At 42.4% G+C, this 21,520-nt stretch overlaps 1 protein-coding gene across 2 annotated transcripts in view; it reads right to left on the bottom strand.

Moving 5' to 3' along the window:
* Fmn2 (formin 2) overlaps positions 1–21,215 on the bottom strand; it is a 265,685-nt gene extending 244,470 nt beyond the window's left edge. For both annotated transcript variants that reach the window (XM_050142986.1, XM_050142987.1), the window contains exon 1: positions 19,652–21,215. In XM_050142986.1, the coding sequence (XP_049998943.1) occupies positions 19,652–21,215 (1,564 nt within the window). The remainder of the gene's footprint in view (positions 1–19,651) is intronic.
* Positions 21,216–21,520: the final 305 nt, after the last annotated feature.

Genomic DNA, 21,520 nt, shown 5'->3' with positions numbered 1-21,520 from the left:
GGGGGGAGGGGGAGGGAAATGGGAGGCTGGGAGGAGGCGGAAACTTCTTTTTTCTTATTCTCAATAAAAAAAATTTATAGTAAAAAAAAATAAAATCAAATCAAACAATGTACACACCCGATTTTGCAAGAGACAACCCAGTTTATCAAAGAGTAAACGCAAGGCATTGTGGTGAGAATTGGAGAGCTTTTGTCTTTTCCAGCTAGTCTCAGCTGGAATATATAGAACTCTCTTTTCTGTCTAGAGAAAACAATCTAACTGGTCAAGGAAGTGGGCAGTGGTGTGAACTTTTGTGTCTCTTCCAGAAGATGAGGATTGAGGAATCTATCACGGCACAGGATTTTTTGGAGAGCAGGGCATGATGGTGGACATCTATAGTGCCAGTTTTTGGGAGGCTGAAGCAGAAAGAGTGTAAGCTCAGCACCAACCTAAGGTAAAGAGTGAATCTGGGACAGCCTGGGCTACATAATAAAAGTGGAGAATAGATTGGCCTGATGACATCTAAATTTCAACCGTGCCTCTTCTTTTTTATTTTATTTGATTTTTTTTTCATTTTATTTATTATGTATACAGTGTTCTCTCTGTCTGTATGCCTGCTGGCCAGAAGAGGGAACCAGACCTCATTACAGATGGTTGCAAGCCACCATGTGGTTGCTGGGAATTGAACTCAGGACCTCTGGAAGAGCAGTCAGTGCTCTTAACCTCTGAGCCATCTCTCCAGCCCCTTTTTTTCATTTTAGATACCAACCCCTGTTCCCCCTCCCTCCCTTTCTCTCATCCCCCCCCACACCGTCCCCTCCTCCCACACCCTATCTACTCATTAGAGAGGGTAAGGCCTCCCTTGGGGAGTCAACAGAGTCTAGTAGGCAGGACCAAGCCCCTTCCCCCTGTAGCAAGGCTGGGCAAGGTATCCCACCATAGTGAATGAGCTCCAAAAAGTCAGGACAAGTACTGGTCCCACTGCCAGGGGCCACCCCAATAGATCAAGCCATATAACTGTCACCCACATTCAGAGGGCTTAATTTGGTCCCAAGGTTCTCCACCTGTCAGTCCAGAGTCCCTAACTTCTTAACTGTACAAACTGGATGACTGAGTCTAGAAACCAGTAGTCCACCAGGGTCCATTTGTATTGCTCTACCCCCTCCCATTCCAAAGGATTCTTGGTTCCTTCATTTCCTCCCCTTATTAGATGAAAGCTTGTCAGTCATAAATAGTCATCCTAAACATCTGAACGTCCTCAGTTATTGATATCTTTATTCTATCTCATACCAACTAAGCTGTATTCTGTATTTATTTAGTACAGAGTACCAACTGGCCAAAGCCACACCTGTTAAATAGACAATACGCACAGCATTGCAGTGGGCAACAGCCTGTGAAGGAGGAGGTCACTTTTGTCACTGGGAACTGCAAAGCCCACAGAACTGGGGAAAGCCCTGCAGAATGCTAGACAACCACTCTTTCTGTTCCTATCCTACAACCCTAGCCCAGTTTCCCCATCCCATTTCAAGAAGCTTGAAATAGCCATCTTCATTAGTCCCAATGTTTCATTAATATCTTGGTAATGGTTAATGGTTTAGAAACAATACCAAGTAAATATTATTTAGTATTATTCTCATTATTATTATTCTTAAAGTGCGGGGGGAGGGTGGTCAGTGGTTAAGAAAGTTTCTGCTGTTCTGGAATTCCTGAGTTCAGTTCATACCAGTTATAGTGGATAGCTCACAAACCATCTGTAACCCCAGCTCCAAAGACCCCTAATGCCCTCTTCTGGGTTCCCCAGGTACTCGTATACACAAGGCACACACATACATGCATATACACAGGCACACATGTGCACACACACACATGCACACACACAGACTATTTTTAAAGGCTAGGGATGAAGAAATGGTTCAGCGATTAAGAGCACTCTCAGCTCTTACAGAAAACCTGGATTCGGTTTCCAGCATCCCATGGCAGCTCACAACCGTCTGTAACACCAGTTCCAGGTTATCTAACACCTTATCATGGCCTCAGAAAGCACTGGCATACATAATGTCACATGCAGGCGAAACATTCATACACACAAAAAATAATTATTTATTTCAAAGATACCAATCATATACTCAATACTTGTAAATGTGATCAATAAGAATTTGGTTCAACTTGAAGGAAATTATAAGTTTATTGTAAAATCATTTAAAAAGATAAAGGAAGCAAAGATCAAATCATATTAATCTACTTTTATTTTACTTTTACATCTAATAAACTGTAATTTAAAAAGCAATATTTAAGACCTTGTTTATGGGAAACATGGTGACACGTGCCTATCTTCCCCGGAGCAAGGAGGCTGAGGCAGTAGGATTGTGACTCTAAAGTTGGCGTAGGATGCATGGTGAGTTCCAAGCAATCCTGCACTACTAATAAAGACACTGTCTTTAAAAAAGTAAATAAAACAAAACAAAAATAAAAACAAACAATAAAGAGCCCACAAGACCTCCTCATTAGATTCCATAACTTCGGGTTATTTTCTTCTTATTATTAAGAACACTTACTATGCTTATTAAACTCCTGCTTAAAACAAGTCATCTGATGATAGCCTGGGGACTCACAATCCATTAATGATCCCCATGAATCTGAACCCCTCCGTCCTCCCTCCCTCTCCGCATACAGCTTCTTTACATTACAACAAGCACAGCTATACGCATATAGAATTAGCTTTACATTCAAGCACAAGTTGTAAATGTTCCCCTTACCTCAATGAACAAAACCCAAAGAACCAGACAAACATGGCAATATCTGCTAGGGTAAAAGTAGAAAGATGTATCATCACACTAAATGTAGGAATTCTCCTGTGTAGGCAAGAATCAAAATCTGTCATCTTAGCCCTGGAGCTCTACTGGATCTGTGTCCAGTGGCAATATCAAATGCATAGAAACACACACAGACTCACATACCCTTGAGAAAAGAAATCACTATGTTTCTCAGACTGGTCTTGAATGCATACACTCAAGTAATCTCAAGTCCTCAACCTCCCAAGTATTTGTTATTATAGCCAGGCACCACCACAACCTCAGAAAAATCCTTTTTATGAACAGACCTACGTGGGGTAAAAGTCATTCAATATCCGTCAGTATCTTGTGAAACAGGCAGACCAAGCTTTTTTCTTTCTTTTTTTTTTTTTTTTTTTTTGCATTGAGAGGTAACCCCGGGTGTTAGGCAAGCTAAACAGAGTACTTAGTCACTGAGCCACAGCCCTCGTCCTGGCAGAGCTGAGATTATCGTCACAACTTCAAAGAACTAGCTATGGAATGAGAAGGTTCCAGAATCTGCCAGCATCATAAGACTGGACAGTGGCAATGCCAAAGCTAGATATCAACTTTGCTACCCTCATTCTTATTCCAGGGACCTTCTGCTTCTGCGTCAGCCAACAGCTCTTGGAAAAGCTTTTGGCAAAATTTCTGCCATCAGATAGAAAAGAAACAGACCATGTGGTCTGCACCCTGCAGGGGCTCACAGCCGAGTTCAAATGACCTTCGCTCAAACAGGAACCAATTTTAAAGTGGTCTGTTTAAAACCAGTTACAGGATTCGATACCTTTAGAGGAACTGAGGAAGAGGAGAAGCTGAAACCAGGTACAGCCAAATCCTTAGGAACTGACTGTCCATGAAAGACTAGAAAGGCCTCAGAGGATAGTCAAGAGGAAGCATGGTGCCTGTGCTAACCAGTAAAAACACACTGAGCTCACACAAGAACCCTGAACTTGTAGACAAGATGCAGGGTGTGGGCTCTGGAGCTCACAGCAGAAAAATCTCTGGATCTTTCCTCATTTGTGTCCTCCCACACAATGACAATAGAAGTTTCTTGTTTATTTGCCTAGGTGATGCAGTTAATGCTTGCTTCTTTTCCTTTCTTTCCTTGTTAAACCAGTTTACACCCTAAGCAATACTCAAACTCATGGCCCTCTTTGTTCAGCCTGCTGAGTGTTGGGATTGCTGGTGGGCATCACCATGCCAGGTTAGCCTTCACGCTTCTGCTTGACTTTGGTTGCTATTGTTGTGACAGAACACAGGACAACAGAGCATCAGTTCTCAACCTGTGGGTCACGACTCCTTTCCTGCCTAGATGATATTTATACTATGATTCCTAACAGTAGCAAAATTACAGTTATAAAGTAGCAATGAAATAATTTTATGGGATCCCCACACCATGAGGAACTATGTTAAAGGGTCGCAGCATTAGCAAGGCTGAGAACCACTGCAATAGAAGAACCCCTTCTTCACACAGGCAGGAAAGATGGTTTAAAAGTGGGTAGGAAGGAATGAGTGAGAAGGCTTCCCGCAGTAAAATGGCAGATTAGAGAAGCAAGGGATTAACAACTATCAGAACCTATTGCTTTGTAGAACTAAATTGAAAGGAAAGAGCAGTTTATCAGAACATCTACCTGAAGGCCCATAAATAGGGCCTGGAGGGACAGCTCAGCAGTTAAGAGCATTTCCTAATCTTCCAGAGGACTCGAGTTCAAACACCAACACCCATGTTGGATGGTTCACAACGGTCTGTAACTCCAGCTCTGGGGTATCCAACACCTTTGTCTGGCATCTCTGAGCACTTGTATGCATGTACATATTCACATCAACAACCACATACACATAAAATAATAAAAACTTTTTTTCATGAAAATGAGTCTTACAAATACATGGAGATAGAACAGTGCACTTCATTGCAGCAAGGGTCTTACTCAGTGCCCAGGAACTCACTGCCTCAAACTCAGGGCAATCCTTCTGTTTCAGCCTCCCAAATGATATACACACAGTGTGATCTACCACATCTGGCAAAATAGTCTACTCCTTCTTTTCATATTTGATTTTTGTTCGCTTTGTGTATGTGTAGAGGTCCAAGGACAGCTTGTAGGAGCCCTTTTTCTGCTTCTATCATGTAGATCTCAGAGACCCAGCTCAGGTGAGCAGGCTTAGCCTAAGTGCCTTCATCCGCTGAATTACCTCACAGGCCCTGGATAATAGACTCTTCAGTGATTGGAGGACCATTTAAAATAAACAGGGTAGAAACTGCAAAATTCTTAGAATCAAATGACAATGAAAGCACAAGAACATTGGAAATACATCAAAGCAATTCTAAGGAAAAAGTTTAAAGTTATGAGTACTTATGTTTAAAAAGTAATTGTTATTAAAAGGAAATAAATCACTATGTACCTCAAAATCTTAGAAGAAGAAAAAGAAAAACCAGATACTAGTAGACAAAAACAAAGAATAAGAATTATCACATAAATTGATGAAGCAAAAATAATATGAGGAATCAATGAATCCAGGAGTTGGGTCTTTAAAAAGACATAATCCGCAAAGTTAAAGGCAAACCAAAAAGAGAGAAAACCAAAATTAGTAAAGAATTTCACAGACAAAAGCAAAATTTTAGGTCAGGTAGATTTTTCCAGAGTTCAAATAAGAATTAAAATCACTGGACTCAAATATAGTCCATAAAGGAGGAAGAGAAGGAGTCTAAGAAAATCATCTTAGGAAACCAGGATGCCTTGATAGTAAACCAGGTAAAGATTGCTACTATGTGCAACAATCAGCCAGCCAATAAAAAGAAACAAACATGTGAACAAGGCTAAAACTTGATAAAACATTACAAACCAAATTCAACATTTCAAATATCTTAGACTACCACTAGATTGGCTTCATTCCAAGAATACCAGAGCAATTCAATGTTGTGGGTAAAAGTAATAAAACACATAACTGGACTGAGAGAGAAATAACATGATAATCTCAATACGTACAGGAAAGACTTCTGATGAAAACATCCACTCCTGAAAAGAAAGCTCGGAAGAGATGAGAACTGAAGGACTACACTGTGTACCTACAGACAGCACTAGACTAAATGAGGGGAAAATAAAAGCTAGGTCTCTAGGATAAGGAACCAGACAGCGTGCCCAGGCTTTCACCACTTTGCTTGATGTGTTTGTTAGTCAGAGCAATAAGGAAAGAACAAGAAACATATGGTGCAAATACAAATGGTAGAGGTCAAATTAATCCCTATTTGCAGAAGACATGAGCCTATACGGCAGAGACTCCAGCAAAACACTCTTGGGTCTGTTAAACACTTCAGCAATGAAACACACTACAGATTCAACACCAAAAGCTCAGGCACTTTTCTTGATTGCAAACTTTCGGGATCGGGAGGAATCAAGAAGAAAACAATATCATGTTGGCTTTGAAAAATAAAACATCTCGGAACAAACATGACAATGAAAACTACAGCATTTGAAAAAAAAAACAGTAGATGATGAGAAGACTTTCTGTGCTCATGGAATGGCAGAATGAATATGGTAAAAAATGACTGTTTACTAAATTGACTCTTGATCACACACTTACACACACACAATAAACATAATTTAAAAATTACAAATGCAATCGCCTGTTCAAATTTACATGGAAGTATACATGGCAGCTTCATATGGACAGATGGTCAACACTGAAAAAGAAGATACTTCTCTGGGATTAGTAATCAGACATTTTGCAAAGTCACATTTATACAAGCCATATGGCACTGGTTAAAAACAGAAAACACATAAGAGCAAAGAATAGAAAACTCAGAAACAGATATATAGATTACAAAGATATAAATGACATAAATGTGGTGTCAAAGAGCAAGTAACAGACTATTTAGCAAGTGATTTTGTAAAACTTGGCTTTCCACATGGAGAAAACACTGAATCTACACATCACACCTGACACACTCAAGGGAACTCAAGATCAAAGAAGTTAAGGGGCAGGATGATAAAATTAGCAGATGAGAAGTTTTTGCAAGCCTGGAGGAAGAGAGATTTTCTTACATGAAGAAAAAAACAGCAAAAGCATAAGTGAAAGACAGAAATTTAAAAGAAGGAGAAAAAGAGAAGATATATTTGCTACCCAAACGTGCTTCTGTATCTCAAGATTAATCGACATTGAATCCTCTAAATAGGAAGGGTTTGTCAATAGAATGAGACTTGGTTTAGAAGCACTTGGGGGGACTGGATAAAAAGGTTCTATTATCTTGTTAGAAAATATTTATAAAGCCACAGTGTTTGACCAGGCCATAAACAAGCAGCAGACTCTCTTGCTATGTAGGCCCAGGGCTCACACATAGCCAAAGCCACCTGATTCTCAATAAAGTGTTTAAAAGTTTGACTGGAAAAGAAGATGACTCTTTGACAAATGGCAATGGGAAGACTGGATATCCCATGTGGATGAATGGAACCAGATCCCCGTTTTGTTTTGTAGAACAACAAATGTAAACAGATTCAAGTCCTCAGACCTTAAGGTGGGACGGGGAGACGGTTCAGTCGGAAGAGTACCTGCCACGCAAGCATGAAGACCTCAGATGGCACCCTCAGAATCCAGGTAAAAAGCAGAGTTCAGCGGCACCCACTTCAAATCCCAGGAGCATACTGGGGCATGATGATAAGAAAGAAAATCATAATAAAGTAAACCTATTACGCATGTTAGGAATAAAACTTTGGTGAATTGTGCTGTGTAATGTTATTTATTTGCAAAGTTTTTGCAATAAAGTTTAAAATTGAAAATCTTAATTTAAAAACTATTGCATAATTGCACATCTAGAGCAGAGGCTTAGATAATAGCAAAGTGTTGTGCTAAGTATAAGTATAGTTTAGGGGAAACATCCCAGAAACTAACCTGATGCTACGTGAGCAAATTACATATGCCTTGACTGCAAGGCCAAGCAGTCTCACTTCCTGTTATACACAATGGAGTAATCCTCACAACACCCCCAGGTCCAATTCGCATACTCACCAGAGTGTTTCTGTGAGGACCAAGGAAGTGAGGAATCAAGATCCTCACTGTGCAAATGTTTGATAACATAATCACCAGAGCTGTCACCTCACATAACTCCAGAGGAACATTAAGGTCACAGGAAAAAGGAGAACAGTGCCGCCTGGTGCTGTCCAACCCAGCAGAGCTTTTAGCCTTTGGGACACTGTAGAGCAGCAATAAGGAAGAAGAAAAGAGCTAAAAAACGTACTAGGAAAAGTCTGTAGTAATGCAGCTGACCTTCAGAAGAATGACGTCTCTAATGAAGTACAAACCAAACACACATAGAAACACTATACATTCAACAAAATTAATATATATATATTTCAAGGACCTCAAAGGGATAAAAATAGTTCTCATGGCCATAGGGTATCAGAGTGGTGAACAGATGTAAAAAAAAAAAAAAAAAAAAAAAAAAACAGGAAAATACCAACTGGTAGATGATACTGGTGCATCAGGAGAGCATGAAGGAACCATTACCAAGCTGAGCTCTCTGGGCAAAGGCATGAAGTTCAAGTCCCCAGAGGAGACTTACCTGTTCTGCCTGCCCACCAAGGAATCAGAGATAATTGACTTTTTCCTGCAGTATCCCTTTAAGATGAGGGTTAAAACATCCTATCAGCCAGCTCACACTGGCCTGTGGACCAGGTTGAAGGCTTTGTCAAGTTTCCCTGGGTGTAAAGTGCTCCAGGGAGGCAGCCACTGCATCCAAAGGGTCATCATCTTGGACACATTTTCCATTATCCTTATGGGTAGAAGCTACTAGGGGAACAAGACTGTAAGAGGAGAAGATGCTGTGACCTTGTCCTGATAAACTTCATCCCTGCCCCTCCAGGCACCTCTGTCCTGTTCCCTGACTGCCAGGGGTTACACTGCCATTCCAGGCAATGTCACCAAGGCCACTTTTGATCCAACCTTTCACAATAGACCACGTTCATTGGAGAATTTACTATCTTGTGAAAATTCATACCACTGTCTCCACGCAGAGGACTCAGGCTCCAGCTGTGGCTACCTCATGGTTTTTATATTAGAAAACTTAAGTGAACTAAGCCCATTTTTTAAAAAAAGGAAGGTTTTGTTTGACTAAACAATGCCAGTGTATCATGACATAAGAAATATGAGCAACCAGATTTTTCCCCTGAAATGGTGTCAATTCCACTAGAATGAACATTTTTAAATGTCTAGGGGACTGGGGACATAGAGATGGGTAAAACCAAGCAGCAATGGGACCAGGCTAAAAGCATTAGTGTATGTTAAACTGTATGAAATGCTTATTACATATCACATACTTAATACACAACATAATAATTTAAATTTTTAAATCTTTAAATTAAATCTTTAAATTAAAATAATCCTAAAGCAGCTTCCACACGTGGGGAAATACAGCCTAACCTAAAAGGCAAACAAAATGAAACCTAGCCTCTGAGTGTCTAGACGAGTATGGTCTGCATATTGTCAAAAATGATCAAATAAGGCATCTGCAGGAACGTTATCATCGGACTATTTCTGTATGCCATTTCTCTATCCCCTACCAACAAGTTATAAATTGCTTTTTATCTGGAGTGTTACTCTGAGAATCCTTCTCTTTCTCTGCTCAAGGCCTGTTAAATTTAATCTAAGATTTTTCTTTTTAACAATATCACAGAACATATTACATGCATAAAATATCTATGTGATTTTAGACTTTATTCTTGAAATAAAGTGACATCAGTGAAATGCTTTTAGCTTGAGACTAGCCAATGTAGAAGTGTATTCGATTGTACAGTGAAACCAGAGATTCATGGGTGCTAACTCATACTCTAATATTGAGCTACACTTCCAGAGCCCAGCTGTGTGTTTTAATAGTCTGGTCTTCACGCCTTGTGGAAAGAGCCAGACCTTGAGTAGAAGAATGCAGAGAAGCTAGTGATAGTGATTAGAGCTTGGAGACATGGAGGCTAAGTGGTGTAAAGTAGGAGACATTTCAAAGAGGTATTTTTAATGGGAAGATTAATTGGTTGCAGAGTACGAAAGAATCAAGGAATGAAGGAATGAGGTCAGCCCAGACAGCGGTGCCTTGGTGAAGAGACTCAGAAGACAGTGTCTTCCATGTATTTTTTTTTTCTCTACTGAACTTTAATGTCAGAGCTGGGCATGGTGATACATGCCTTCATAGGAGCAGACAGGCAGACAAAAGCAAACCACAGTAGTGTTTCTTGAAGCTAAACCTAAAGCCATACCTCTATCCTTCATTATCACAAGGCGAAGGATAGTGAAAGTTGATCATACTCAAATGAACCACATTAGAGAAATAATCCAAGTCAGAACTAAAGGCTCCTAGGATAACTTCTTCACATTTGCCACATTTTCAGTTTAGCAATATGAGTCTCTTTCTAAATGAGAACAGCTCTTACTGTACCATCTATGCCTCCCCAGAAAATACCGAGTCCCAACACAATCAACAAAAGTCTGAATTTATTTCTAAAAACAGGATAGCAATATATCCAATTCAATATCTAAAAATAAGCAGGCAGGATGCTTTCACAACCATCTCCCACCCTCACAGCCATTTAACCAAAGCAGCACTGCACAGACAGGAAGGTATAATTGGCTTCCAGAACATCTTGGCAGCTATAAAATACAATACCTCCCACAGAGAGCTCACATCACTTACCATCTCCAACTGGGCATGGATTAGTCTGTGGGAAAAAGAAGAATTCCTAAATTTACGGATCAGTTGCAAAAGAGTATCTTTTTGTGGCTCCATTTGTTATTCTTTTAGAGAGAAAACTTGTACCTTAGCAATGAAGTGACTTACTACTTACAAAACCCTGCACTCTGTGCTCAGCTGCAAATATATGGGATCCTATAATAGTTTGTTGTTTTCTAATGGGCTAAACTACACTACACCAGTTTGAAAATCAATTAAAAAATTTTAAAACCTAGGAGTGTTTTGTCTTCTACATATTTTTTTTTCTACAGAACTTTAATGTCAAAGCCGGGCACGGTGATGCACGCCCCATAGGAGCAGACAGAGGCAGGTAGATCTCTATGAGTTTGAGACCAGCCTAGTCTACATAATGAGTTCCAGGCCAGCCAAGGCTACATAGTGAAATCCTTACTGGGGGGAAGGACTTTAATGTCAATACTGTCTTATAAATAGAATACCACAGACCCATGAAATTGTTGAATAAGCACTTTTCACCGTAGGCAAAAATAAAACAACAGAAACCCATACACCAAGTATATGGAAGTAAAGACTTAATGGCACTCCTCTGGTTGGGCTGTTCAAAGAACAAGGAAAGATGCAAAGGCTGCAATCCACTCAACAGGGAATGAGTGACAGTGCTGGCGATGGATCTAAGAGGTCTGGCTAGGTGAGCAAACGCCCAGTTGGAAAGACATGGGTTTAAGCTACACACATGACTCTCCCTTTCACGTTTCACAAAGTAAGATCATCTAGCACATTACAATTATTAAACTCGATACACAAAAACACAGAATCCAACATCTGTGCTGTATAATTGCATCTCTCCCTCGGCCTAAATATTAAAGGTCTGGAGAGATGACTCCATAGTTAGGAACACTTGCTGTTCTTTACTTCCTAGCACCAGTTGGGGCAGCTCATGCTGCCTCTAAGTCCAGCTCCAGGGCCTCTGATGCCTCTTTGTGGCCTCTTTGAGTATTCATATACAGACACGCACATGCGCATAAATACAAAGACAAAAATCGGTCAATGTTCTCTAGATCAAAACATCAACACTCCCACCACCTCTACAGACATAAATGGATCTTCTAGCATAAGGATCCTTCTCAGCTCTAACATAAACAGTAACAAAGTTACCAGAGATTCCACAGTATGCTGGAGCCTGATGGACCCACTGAGGAACAGCAGACATTCTCCTGATCAGGTGACACTTTTCAAGCTAATCTCTGCCAAGGAGGAAGTCATCAATTTTCGCTCCCCTCACACACAGTAGAACAGATGTCAAAGAGGTAATTAATAACTGTCTATCACGGTTGTTACCTCTTATGGCATCCAATAAATGTTATTTGATCTTGCAATTTTAGTGTTATAACTCCTTTGAATTATTCTAATTGGTTAGAAATTATATTTTCCATTGTTTATATTTTAATACCTTTTTTAAAGCTTTGTAAAGACTGGAGTGGTGTCTCAATGGTGAAGAATGCTTGCTGCTCTTGCAGAGGACCAAAGTTCACCCAGAACCTACATTGGTCAGCTCATAACTGCCTATAACTCCAGCTCCAGGAGCTCCAACATTCTCTTCTGGCCTTCACACACACAGATACACACACGCAGATACACACATACACATAAGTAAAAACTAAATAAAAGTAAAATGCATTATAAAGTTTGTACATTTGGCAAAATTACATCAACTATTAAGTCACAGACAAATTTTATTTCTCCTTAATTATCCTTAACGCTGAATTGCACTCCTACTTCTAATACAAAAAGAAGAATGGAGGGAAGCAAAATTTTACCTATTCCTTTACTTTGTGGGATGGAGTGCACATGGGTGTGGGTGTGAATGGGAGTGTGTGCACATGTACAGAGGCCAGAGTTCAGAACTGGTGTGATTCCACAAGCACTGACCACCTTATGTTTTGGAACTAGGGGCTTCCCTGGTGCAGTGCTCCCCAGTTAGGCTAGATTCCCTGATCTACGGATCTCCATGCCCATTCCTTGTGTGAAATTCAGCTTCTGGTGCTTGCGTATCAAGCACTTTGCCCTCTGAACTATTCCCCTTGCCTCAAAACTTTTTGAGTCATTCTTCATTAAGCAGTGGTTCTCAACTAGTAGTCATGAGCCCTTTGGGGGTCACACCACCCTTTCTCACAGGGGTTGCACATCAGATATCCTTTATATCAGATAGTTACATTATGATTCATAACAGTAACAAAACTACAGTTATGAAGTAGCAACAAGAATAGTTTTATGGCTGGAAGGTCACTACAACAATGGTGTATTAAAAGGTATTAGAAGCTCACAGCATTCGCAAGGTTGAGAACCACTGCTCAATAAGGTTATACTTAAGGATGAAGCTGTAGCTTCATTAGGTAGAATTCAGAGAGAGGAGGTGGAGTGCCTGCTCAGCATACACAAAGCTCTAGAGTTGACTCTCAGAGCCCCATCCAAAAATATATGTACGTTAAGAGCATATGTATAGAACTAGCAAGATGGCTCAATAGGTAAAGATGCTTGCTGCCAAGCGAAAGCCCTGAGTTTGATCCAAGAGAAGATTCTAGAAGTTGTCCTCACCTCTACATGTGTGACACAGAGCAAGTGTTTGTATACACACACACACTAAATATTAAATTAAAATTATTAAATTAAAATGTGTGTGTACATACATTAGTATACACACATATACGGACACCTAAATTTCTGTACTGTGGTTACCATCTCAAACTGAACCAGTGCAATCAAGCACAGATGGTGTATGTTCTCAACAGTTCTGAAAACTCTTGTGCTATGTTTCCTTCAGTGATTATAGCTAGTTTCAATTGACCAAAAAGACTGGCCATCCTCAGGTTTAGATTCAACAGGTTGTAGCTGACAGCAGGAAGCCTGAACATTCCCAGCATCCTTGCATTGGCCCCCAGAAAAACTCTGTGGACAAGAATTTACCAAGAACTCACATACTCAGTGTTTATGAGATTGGCACCCAGCAAGACACACAATAGACATGAGTAGACAGACAGAAAGCAAAAGTAGGTGATGGATGGATGGCATCTGACAGGCAAGGCGAGAAAGAAGACCAAAAGAGATCCTGAACCCAGAGAGCAATGTGATGCAGAGAGGATGTGTAGACTGTGATCTGGAGCAAGCCTGGGCTAGCTGACAAGCCTCAGAGGATGCGGCTTTCACTAGGCCATTTTCAGATGCTTCTGGGCGAGGGGCTATGCTTCTAGGAAGATGAGGCTGCAGACAGAGGCCTGGGGTCTGGGAAAGAAACTCATGTTCATGGAACAGCAAATATATTAGCTGTCTCAGTCACTATTTTATGAGGGAATCAAGGGAGGGGAAGGCTGAAAACTCAGGTGGTTGATGGCTGATAGTGCATAGGACAGAAACACTGAACAGGGTGTCAACTGCCTGACCCCACCCCTTTCCCCTGCTCTTGTCATTGCTTTGGAGATTTTCATAGAGACTGTCTCACACAGAGCCCCTGTTATCCTGGAACTGGTTATATGGCTCAGACAGGCTTTGAACTTGTGACAATCTTCCCGATTCCACTTCCTGATTACAGGTCTAAGCCGCCGGGCTGGGCTCCCACACCTCCTTTAGTAAACAACACTCATCCCCCACCCAATAACCAACATCATCCTTATCTGGGCCTCCAGAAACTCTGAAGTGATGAAAATGCTCATAATAGAGAGAGAAAAAAGAAATAGAAAACATGATGCACAAATAAACCATTTTTAAGAAATATTTTCATTATGTATCTAAACAAATTATATCCTGCCAAGTCTTCATAATAATTTCAGAGCTGTTTGGTTCTGTTTTCACACATTTGGGTCTGTCCACTTTGAACAATGAAACTTATTTTTTGAAAAAGAAAAAGTCAGTTAAGGTAATCAATTAACACCAATTAAACACCTGCTCTTTGCCAGGCACTGTGGTAGGGCTGTATTACATTATGTCATTGACTCATAACATTCTCAGTGTGGAACTGTGTCTCCACCTTCATATATTGAAGAACAGTCACTCAAGAGTCATTTAGCTAAAGAATAAAGCTAGGAAGCAAATAAGCAGGATAACAGTTTCTAAAACCCATCACCCCACACAGTTGCAGCAACTTTTGAATAGAACCCAAAGGGAGCACACTCATGGCACCTGTTCTATCTCAAATGCATATGGCAAAGAGCCAGGTACTTAAATGGATTTAAAACCAAGCCAAAATTCAGGTCATAAGGCAGTCAGTCATTCAATGTACCCACTGAAGCTTTAGGGCATTTAACTTTGATTCAAGCCACGGTTCTAAAGAATGTTTCAGACAAGGCTAAAATGACATAAGAGCAATGCTCTTAGTCACAGGTTCTCTTGTCAAATTCTTTCTAGTGTTTGGAACCCGATACAACAATATCCATCACCCCTGTTTGCTTGTTCAGAGGAATGACATCATTGTCTTTCTTCACTTGGGGTGTGGGGTGGTTTTGGTTTTGTTTTTACATTGACTGGCATTGGACTAGGAGTGATCTGCCCCCCTTGCTTCCCAAGTGCTGACATTAAAGCAGTGTGCTTCCTTACCCAGCCCAACAACGTAATTTTCAAAATATCTTCTTCATTTATGTCAGCCACTAACTGTACTCTATCATGAGCTACTTCTACCAGACTGTTTGGGCTGTAAAATTTTCAATATAATTCTTTAAAAAACTGTATATTGAAGCCATACACAGGGTAGAGTCAGGTATGGTGGCATATGTCTGCATTTGTAACACTTGGGAAACAGGAAGACCAGGAGTTCAAGGCTAGCCTCCCTTACTAGTGGATTCAAAGCTAGGTGCATGAGATAGTGTACTGTGAGGAAAAAACACGCTCACTGAGTGGCCCATTCTTTCTACTAAAACAGCAAATAAGGTAACCCTTAAAAAGCCAAAATGGGAGTGACAGATTTCAAGCCCTTTGCCAATCAGTCCTTCGTCAATTAGCCCTTCAGAAGCTCAGTGGTCTGCTTGGCTTTGTTCTCTACACACTAATGACTGGACTGTTTTTAAGGACATACCCTGGAGAGTATAACTTGCTCAATGCTCTTAGTCAGCTTCTCTGACTCGTCTGAGCCTTGGTTGCTCATAGAAGAAGTGACTAGGCATAGCTATATTATAAACTATGGCAAAGATTACATATACTTACATAACACACTACCCCAGAGCCTGACATGCAGAGGAAGCACGGGAAATATAGAGAGCATCATAATTGTAGGATTTTTAGAATCAATTACAAAAAATTTAAGGAATTTGGAAGACTGGCAAAGCAAATAAAAATAGTGCTAAAGAATAAAAGAAGTGATATCCAAGGAGAAGTCAAGAAACTACACAGATACAAAATCTCAACTACAGAAGACCGTGGCCTCTGGTGCACACATTTAGACTGCTCCTCAGGCCAACACCAGGGCTTTCACAAGACAATGATGTGCCTGACGATGACAGCAAGCCTCTTCAAAACAGATGGAACTTTCATTGCATGTGTTCAAAAGGGAGACAGATTAAGTGCATAATTGACTGGAAAGATTTCTATCAAAAGTGATTTAGCATCACAAATTCAATATATTAGATGTCCAAACTTTAATTAACTGCACCCTATTACTAGGCTAGGAAACTAATTCAGTTATAAAGCCATTGCTTCTGAGCATCAAAGAGGCCCTGAGTTTGACACCAAGACCACTTTTCAAAAAGGAACCTCTCAAATTCTTTCTACTAAATACTGAAAAAAGATACATTTCAAATAAATTAATTATGAAATTCTCGAAATGGAATGCCCTGCAATGCCATTAATTTCTTCACAGCTAAAATGAGACCACCTCATTGCTATCCGTTTTCATGTCTACCAGAGACACAATCCTGGGCATGGGATTCTCTTCACTTGAAGGATTTTCCCTAGTCTACAATGCAATAAAGGAGAGAAATGCCTGCTCCTTTCCCCAGGGCTGGAAGCTAAGGAATGCTGGGCGAAACAAAAAGATACAAGGCTCTCCTGACTCAAAGGCAGCTGGAAATTAATTCATCTAAATAACTCCACACTAAGACCAAAAAATCTAGTTCCTTAAGGACAACACTCTTTAGGGAGTGCTCCCTGAGTGCTTCCTCAGTCCCAGGTAATTTTCAAAGTGCAGATAAATCTGCAGAGGATTGTAAAGTGGTAGAAAAAGACAGGTGGCAAGGAAAGGGTTAACCTGGAGATCCCCCCACACACACACACAGCACAAGTCTCCCTGACAGCTGTCTCAGAAGAGAAACCCGGCTTTCTCTCCCTTAAAATTTACCCCCCATTTATCCCAAGGATAGTCAGATCATCAACCACTGCTAACAGAAACCAGAAATAGCTTGTCTGCGAAGGCATCAGATCTGGTAATGACTTTTCAAAGATTCCTGTTCTCTAAGCTGTCATCTAGTGCCAAACACACAAACACTAGTAACAAGAAAAGGCGACTCAGTGGCCAGTGTCCTCTTCTCCATTCGCCTTGGAGCGAATCACACAGTTTGCACTTGAGAGAGTTAAGTTAAATCTACTCACTGTGTTCTTCTTCTCTGCAACACAGAGTGAATGGAAGAAATATAATGAAGAAGCAGCTTCACAAAAATCCATTTCTGACCTCCTAACACAAGGCAGATGACTGCCACACAAGAGTACTTTTACTGTGCATAATAACATAAATATGCCCGAAGAAACCAACAAAGCTTTCGTGTTACCAAGCAGTACCTTCAAAAGTTCCACATTTTAAATTTAAAATTACTAGCAAAATTAAGGAATGTCCAAGATATAAGAACACTTTTGGCAAAAGGGAAATAAACCTTTAATATATTTAAGGTATCATGATCTGTCAGGAATTCGTTAAGCGCTCATTTAACAGGTTCTATTGCCTCACTTTCTGCTTTAGACTTGATAAACTCTGGGAAATTGTCTTTCACCTGTGTGATTGCTGAATAGATGATAGATATTAGATAGATAGGTAGATAGATAGATAGTTAGACAGATAGATAGATGATAGGAAGATAGATAGATAGATAGATAGATAGATAGATAGATAGATAGATAGATAGATGATCGGTGGATAGATGGTTTTTTCAGTACTGGTACCAAAGCTCGAACCATTGCACATCCTAAGCAATTGTTCTCCCGCAGAGCTGAACCCCAGACTCTCATCTTAGTACCTCCCTTCCACTTAGTAAAGTTTGGGAAGCCAGTGCCATGATTCAGTAGTCAGTGTGCAAGGCTGTAGCTCACTGTTAAAGTGTTTGTCTAACAAGTGGAAGGTTACTAGAATCAGCACAAAATAAAATAAACTCTCACACACAAGTTACTAAGTAAGAGCCTGGTTTGAGAGTAGAAGCCTGAACTCCCAGCAGTGGGAAGCAGAAGCAGGAGAGTGGGCATTCAAGGCCCTCCTCCAGCTCACAGGAAGTTAGAAACCAGGCTGAGATACATGAGACCCTCTCTCAAAAACCGAAATCCAAACAGCAAGGCCATTATCCAAGAACCTTTGGATCATCATCCATAAAAATATGACCTTTAGTTTTCCAATGTTTTAATTTTATCTTATTACATCAAACAGATCCATGACTTCAAATTTCTGCTATCAGCAAATCTTCACAGGAAAGAACATGGAGGAAAGAAAATGGAAATAGTCTCTAAAGCGAACAAGGGCTGCTTTACAAGTCTACAAAATCAAAATAAAGGCTATCACAACAGTGAACTAAACATGAACTCAAGGTTCGGGAAATTGGCTCAGAGGTTAAGAGCACAGGCTTCTCTTCCAGAGGACCTGAGCTACATTCCCTGGGTATCTGATGCCCTATTTTGCTTTTGCAGGCCTTGCACAGACATGGTGCATAGACATTCATTCAGGCAAAGCAAACACACACACACACACACAAAAGTAATAAAATAAAATGAATGTGTTTAAGAAAGTAGCTACTATAGCCTCTAGCCAACAAGAACTCAACTAACTTACATCCTCCTACCCCTGCCTGTCAAATGCTGAGATGACAGGCACTTGTTATACATCCAACTGATAGCCTATTTAAAATTTTTAAATATCCATGTATTTATCTGAAATCCAACAAACACTGGCATAAAATGCTGCTTTTTCCCCCTGGTCTTCATATTTGAATATTGTTTTTTCAATAATCAGTATGTTGAGCAAACAGGAAGCCAACAGACATTAGCAGCAAACTCTTCTACTTCTTGAGCTTTAGCCCAGGAAGCTAAGCCACGTTGTGGTCTATGATACAAGTCCACTGACCACATGGCTAGGGGAAGACAGCATCAGTGGGATTCCTATGCTTTCTGCTCCCTGTCTTCAATATTTCCACATAACAGCCTGCTCTCGCTGACAAAACAGAATGACATCGATACATCCTAGCTACTTGGGAGGCTGAGCAAGAGAAGTTCAAGGCCTGCCTCGGCAACTTAGTGAGATCCTTTACCAAAACGAAAATGATCTCAAAAGTCTGAGGACACAGCTCAGTAGTACAGTACTTGCCTAGTAAGCAAAAGGCCCTATTTTCAATCCTTAGAATCATAAATAAATAACAGATTACTAATGGTCTATTATTTATTCATTTTCTAAGAGTATATATCAAACTTGCTTGCATTAGCAAACAGGGTAGTCACTTAACGTCACAAAGTACTTGAGTGGTACCCAGGTCACTACAGAATAGAAACTATATGTTAGAGGTTGTCAGACATAACTTTTAGAATGTTCTTGAACAAATGTTGTGTGCCTGCAATATAAATCCTTGAGAATGTCTATGCACAGGTCTAGTCTTCTAAAACGGTGAAAATATGGAATGGGAAAAAATGACATGAAGGACAGCAGAGGTAACAAGGCACAAAAGGGGTTAATATTGCTTAGAGGAAATCTGAGGGGGGGGGGAGCCTAACAATCCTCTCTTTAGATGATGTAGGACAGACAGCTAAATTTTTCTTTTTACTCCTCTGAAAAAGAATAGAAAACTAAGCACACCCAAGGTTTTTCACCCAAAAGACATGTCTGGTGGCAAAAGGATCTCCAAATAGCAGATCGGGCCTTTCAGAACGTGGAGGGGCGGGGTTGCAAAGGAAGGCCCTGATTGGCAGGCTACCTGCCACAGAGATACGTGGCAGGCGTGCTCACCTGTGAACACATTCTGAAAGCCATCCGCTGTCGCTGCAGCCCCAGGTGCTTTGGCGGTCAGCACAGGGGACCCGCCACCACTCTCATCCGCAGTAGCCCCACGCCCCAGCAGGTGCACAGAGCCTCCTGCCCCAGGCATACGGACGCCTAGCTCCTCGGTCCAGTCGGCTGAGCGGCTAAGGCCGCCGGTGAGGCTGCCTTCCAACCGGTGCTTCTTTGCCGGGGCCGCAACAGAGGCCAAGGCAGTTCTGGGGCTCCGACTCACGGAAGGCTCCGGTCGCTTCTTGATCCTAGGACTCTGGTTGGGGGACTGGGACGGGGAGTGATTGGGCGAGCTGAGCTGCCGAGTGGTGGTCTTGATGTAGCAGGGGGTAATGAGTGGGTAAGGTTTGAAACATCGTGGGCTGGGCGCAGGGCTGCCAGGCAAAGAAGCTACTGCAGAGACACTGGGCCCTCGTATCCCCTCCTCCGGCTCTTCCTCCGGCCTCTGAGAAGATTCTCCCTCCTCTGGAACCCATTCCTCCTCTGGAGAGCCTCGGGGAGCATCCTCAAAAGCATCCTCCTCGCACTCCTCATCTGTGTCCCCAGCTTCGGGCGCTGGGGCTCCGGTTGCGCCCTCCCTTGACTCAGGTTCAGGAAATGTGAAGGCTGGAGATGAGAGAGAGTCTGTGCCTGCGGAGTGGGCGGTCGCGTAGCCGGGAGTCTCAGAGGCTAAGTGGCCTCCAGAGGACGGAGGATGCTCAGTCACAGGGGACTTGGTGGTCTCAGGCAAGTCGGGTCTCACCGGTTGTGTCTGATCCGCATCCTTTCTAGCCTCGCTACTAGGTCCCAGCAAGAACTGTTCCAGGCCCAGAAAGGCCCCAGGTTGAGGGGAAATGGCAGTGGGGGGCGCTGCAGGCTCCTCGGAGTCCTGGAGCAGCAGTTTCTGCTGCTGCTGTTGCTGCTGCTGTTGCTGCAGGCGAATTGCCTGCTGGATGTCTGAGAGCAAATCCTCCTGCTCCGTAGCGGAGTGGAAGCTATAGATGTCCGTGTCCGAACCAGAACTGGTCCTTTGTCCATCTTGGGCTCCTGCCGCAGTTTCCAAATCCTCCGCAGGCGCCTGGATCCCTACCCCAGCCTCGGCAGGCCTAGGACCACCTGGATGGATCACCTCGAAAGGATCGGCACATTCGGTATCCGATAGGCCCGTCTCTTCAGCAGAGAGGCTGAGGTCCGGGGTCTTGGTGACTATGGAGTGAGCGCTGTCCAGCTCCCCGACCGGCAGGGCCTGAGAGTCCAGCACATCCTCCCGCGAGTCACCTGCATTTTTCCCCTTGGTCAGGTTCTTTCTGATTCGCAGGTTGGAAAACACCGAGGCTCTAGAATCCGACTTGCTCTTCTTCTTGCTGCTCTCCCCGCCGCCCCCTCCCCCCTTGCCGTGCTTGCCGAGCGCCTTTTTGCTCCCGCTTGCCTTCTTTGTGGTTTCCGCATCCCTGGGCCCCGCGGCATCCTCCGCTCCTCCGCCGCCGCCTTCGTGGGAGGCATCACCTGCGCTCCTCTTCAGCTTCCCATCCTGGTTCCCCATGTTTCAACCCCGCTGCTGCGCCGCCGCGCCTGGGGGTACTCAGGCCATGTCGGCCCTGGCCAGGGCCAGGGGAGTGTCGGGGACAATTCAGGCAGCTGGGCCGACCGTTGGGAGGGGAGGCCGAGGAGCGCCCAGCTGGCCCCGCTCACATCTGCTGCCGCTTTGCATAATGCGCGGTGGCTCTCCCGGCTGCCGTCCCTGCGGCTGTGGTTGCGGCCCTGGCTGGCGGGCGCGAACATGCTCAGTTCAGCTCGCACTCCCCACCAATGGCTGCACAGGACTCAAGCCTTGGCCTGGCTCCCCGC

Source organism: Alexandromys fortis, unplaced genomic scaffold (assembly GCF_014885135.2).
Source record: "Alexandromys fortis isolate MF-2015 unplaced genomic scaffold, M_Fortis_MF-2015_v1.1 scaffold_51, whole genome shotgun sequence".
Classification (NCBI taxonomy): Eukaryota; Metazoa; Chordata; class Mammalia; order Rodentia; family Cricetidae; genus Alexandromys; species Alexandromys fortis.
Note: the sequence above shows the minus strand (reverse complement) of the source record. Positions and strands in the feature narration are given on the sequence as shown.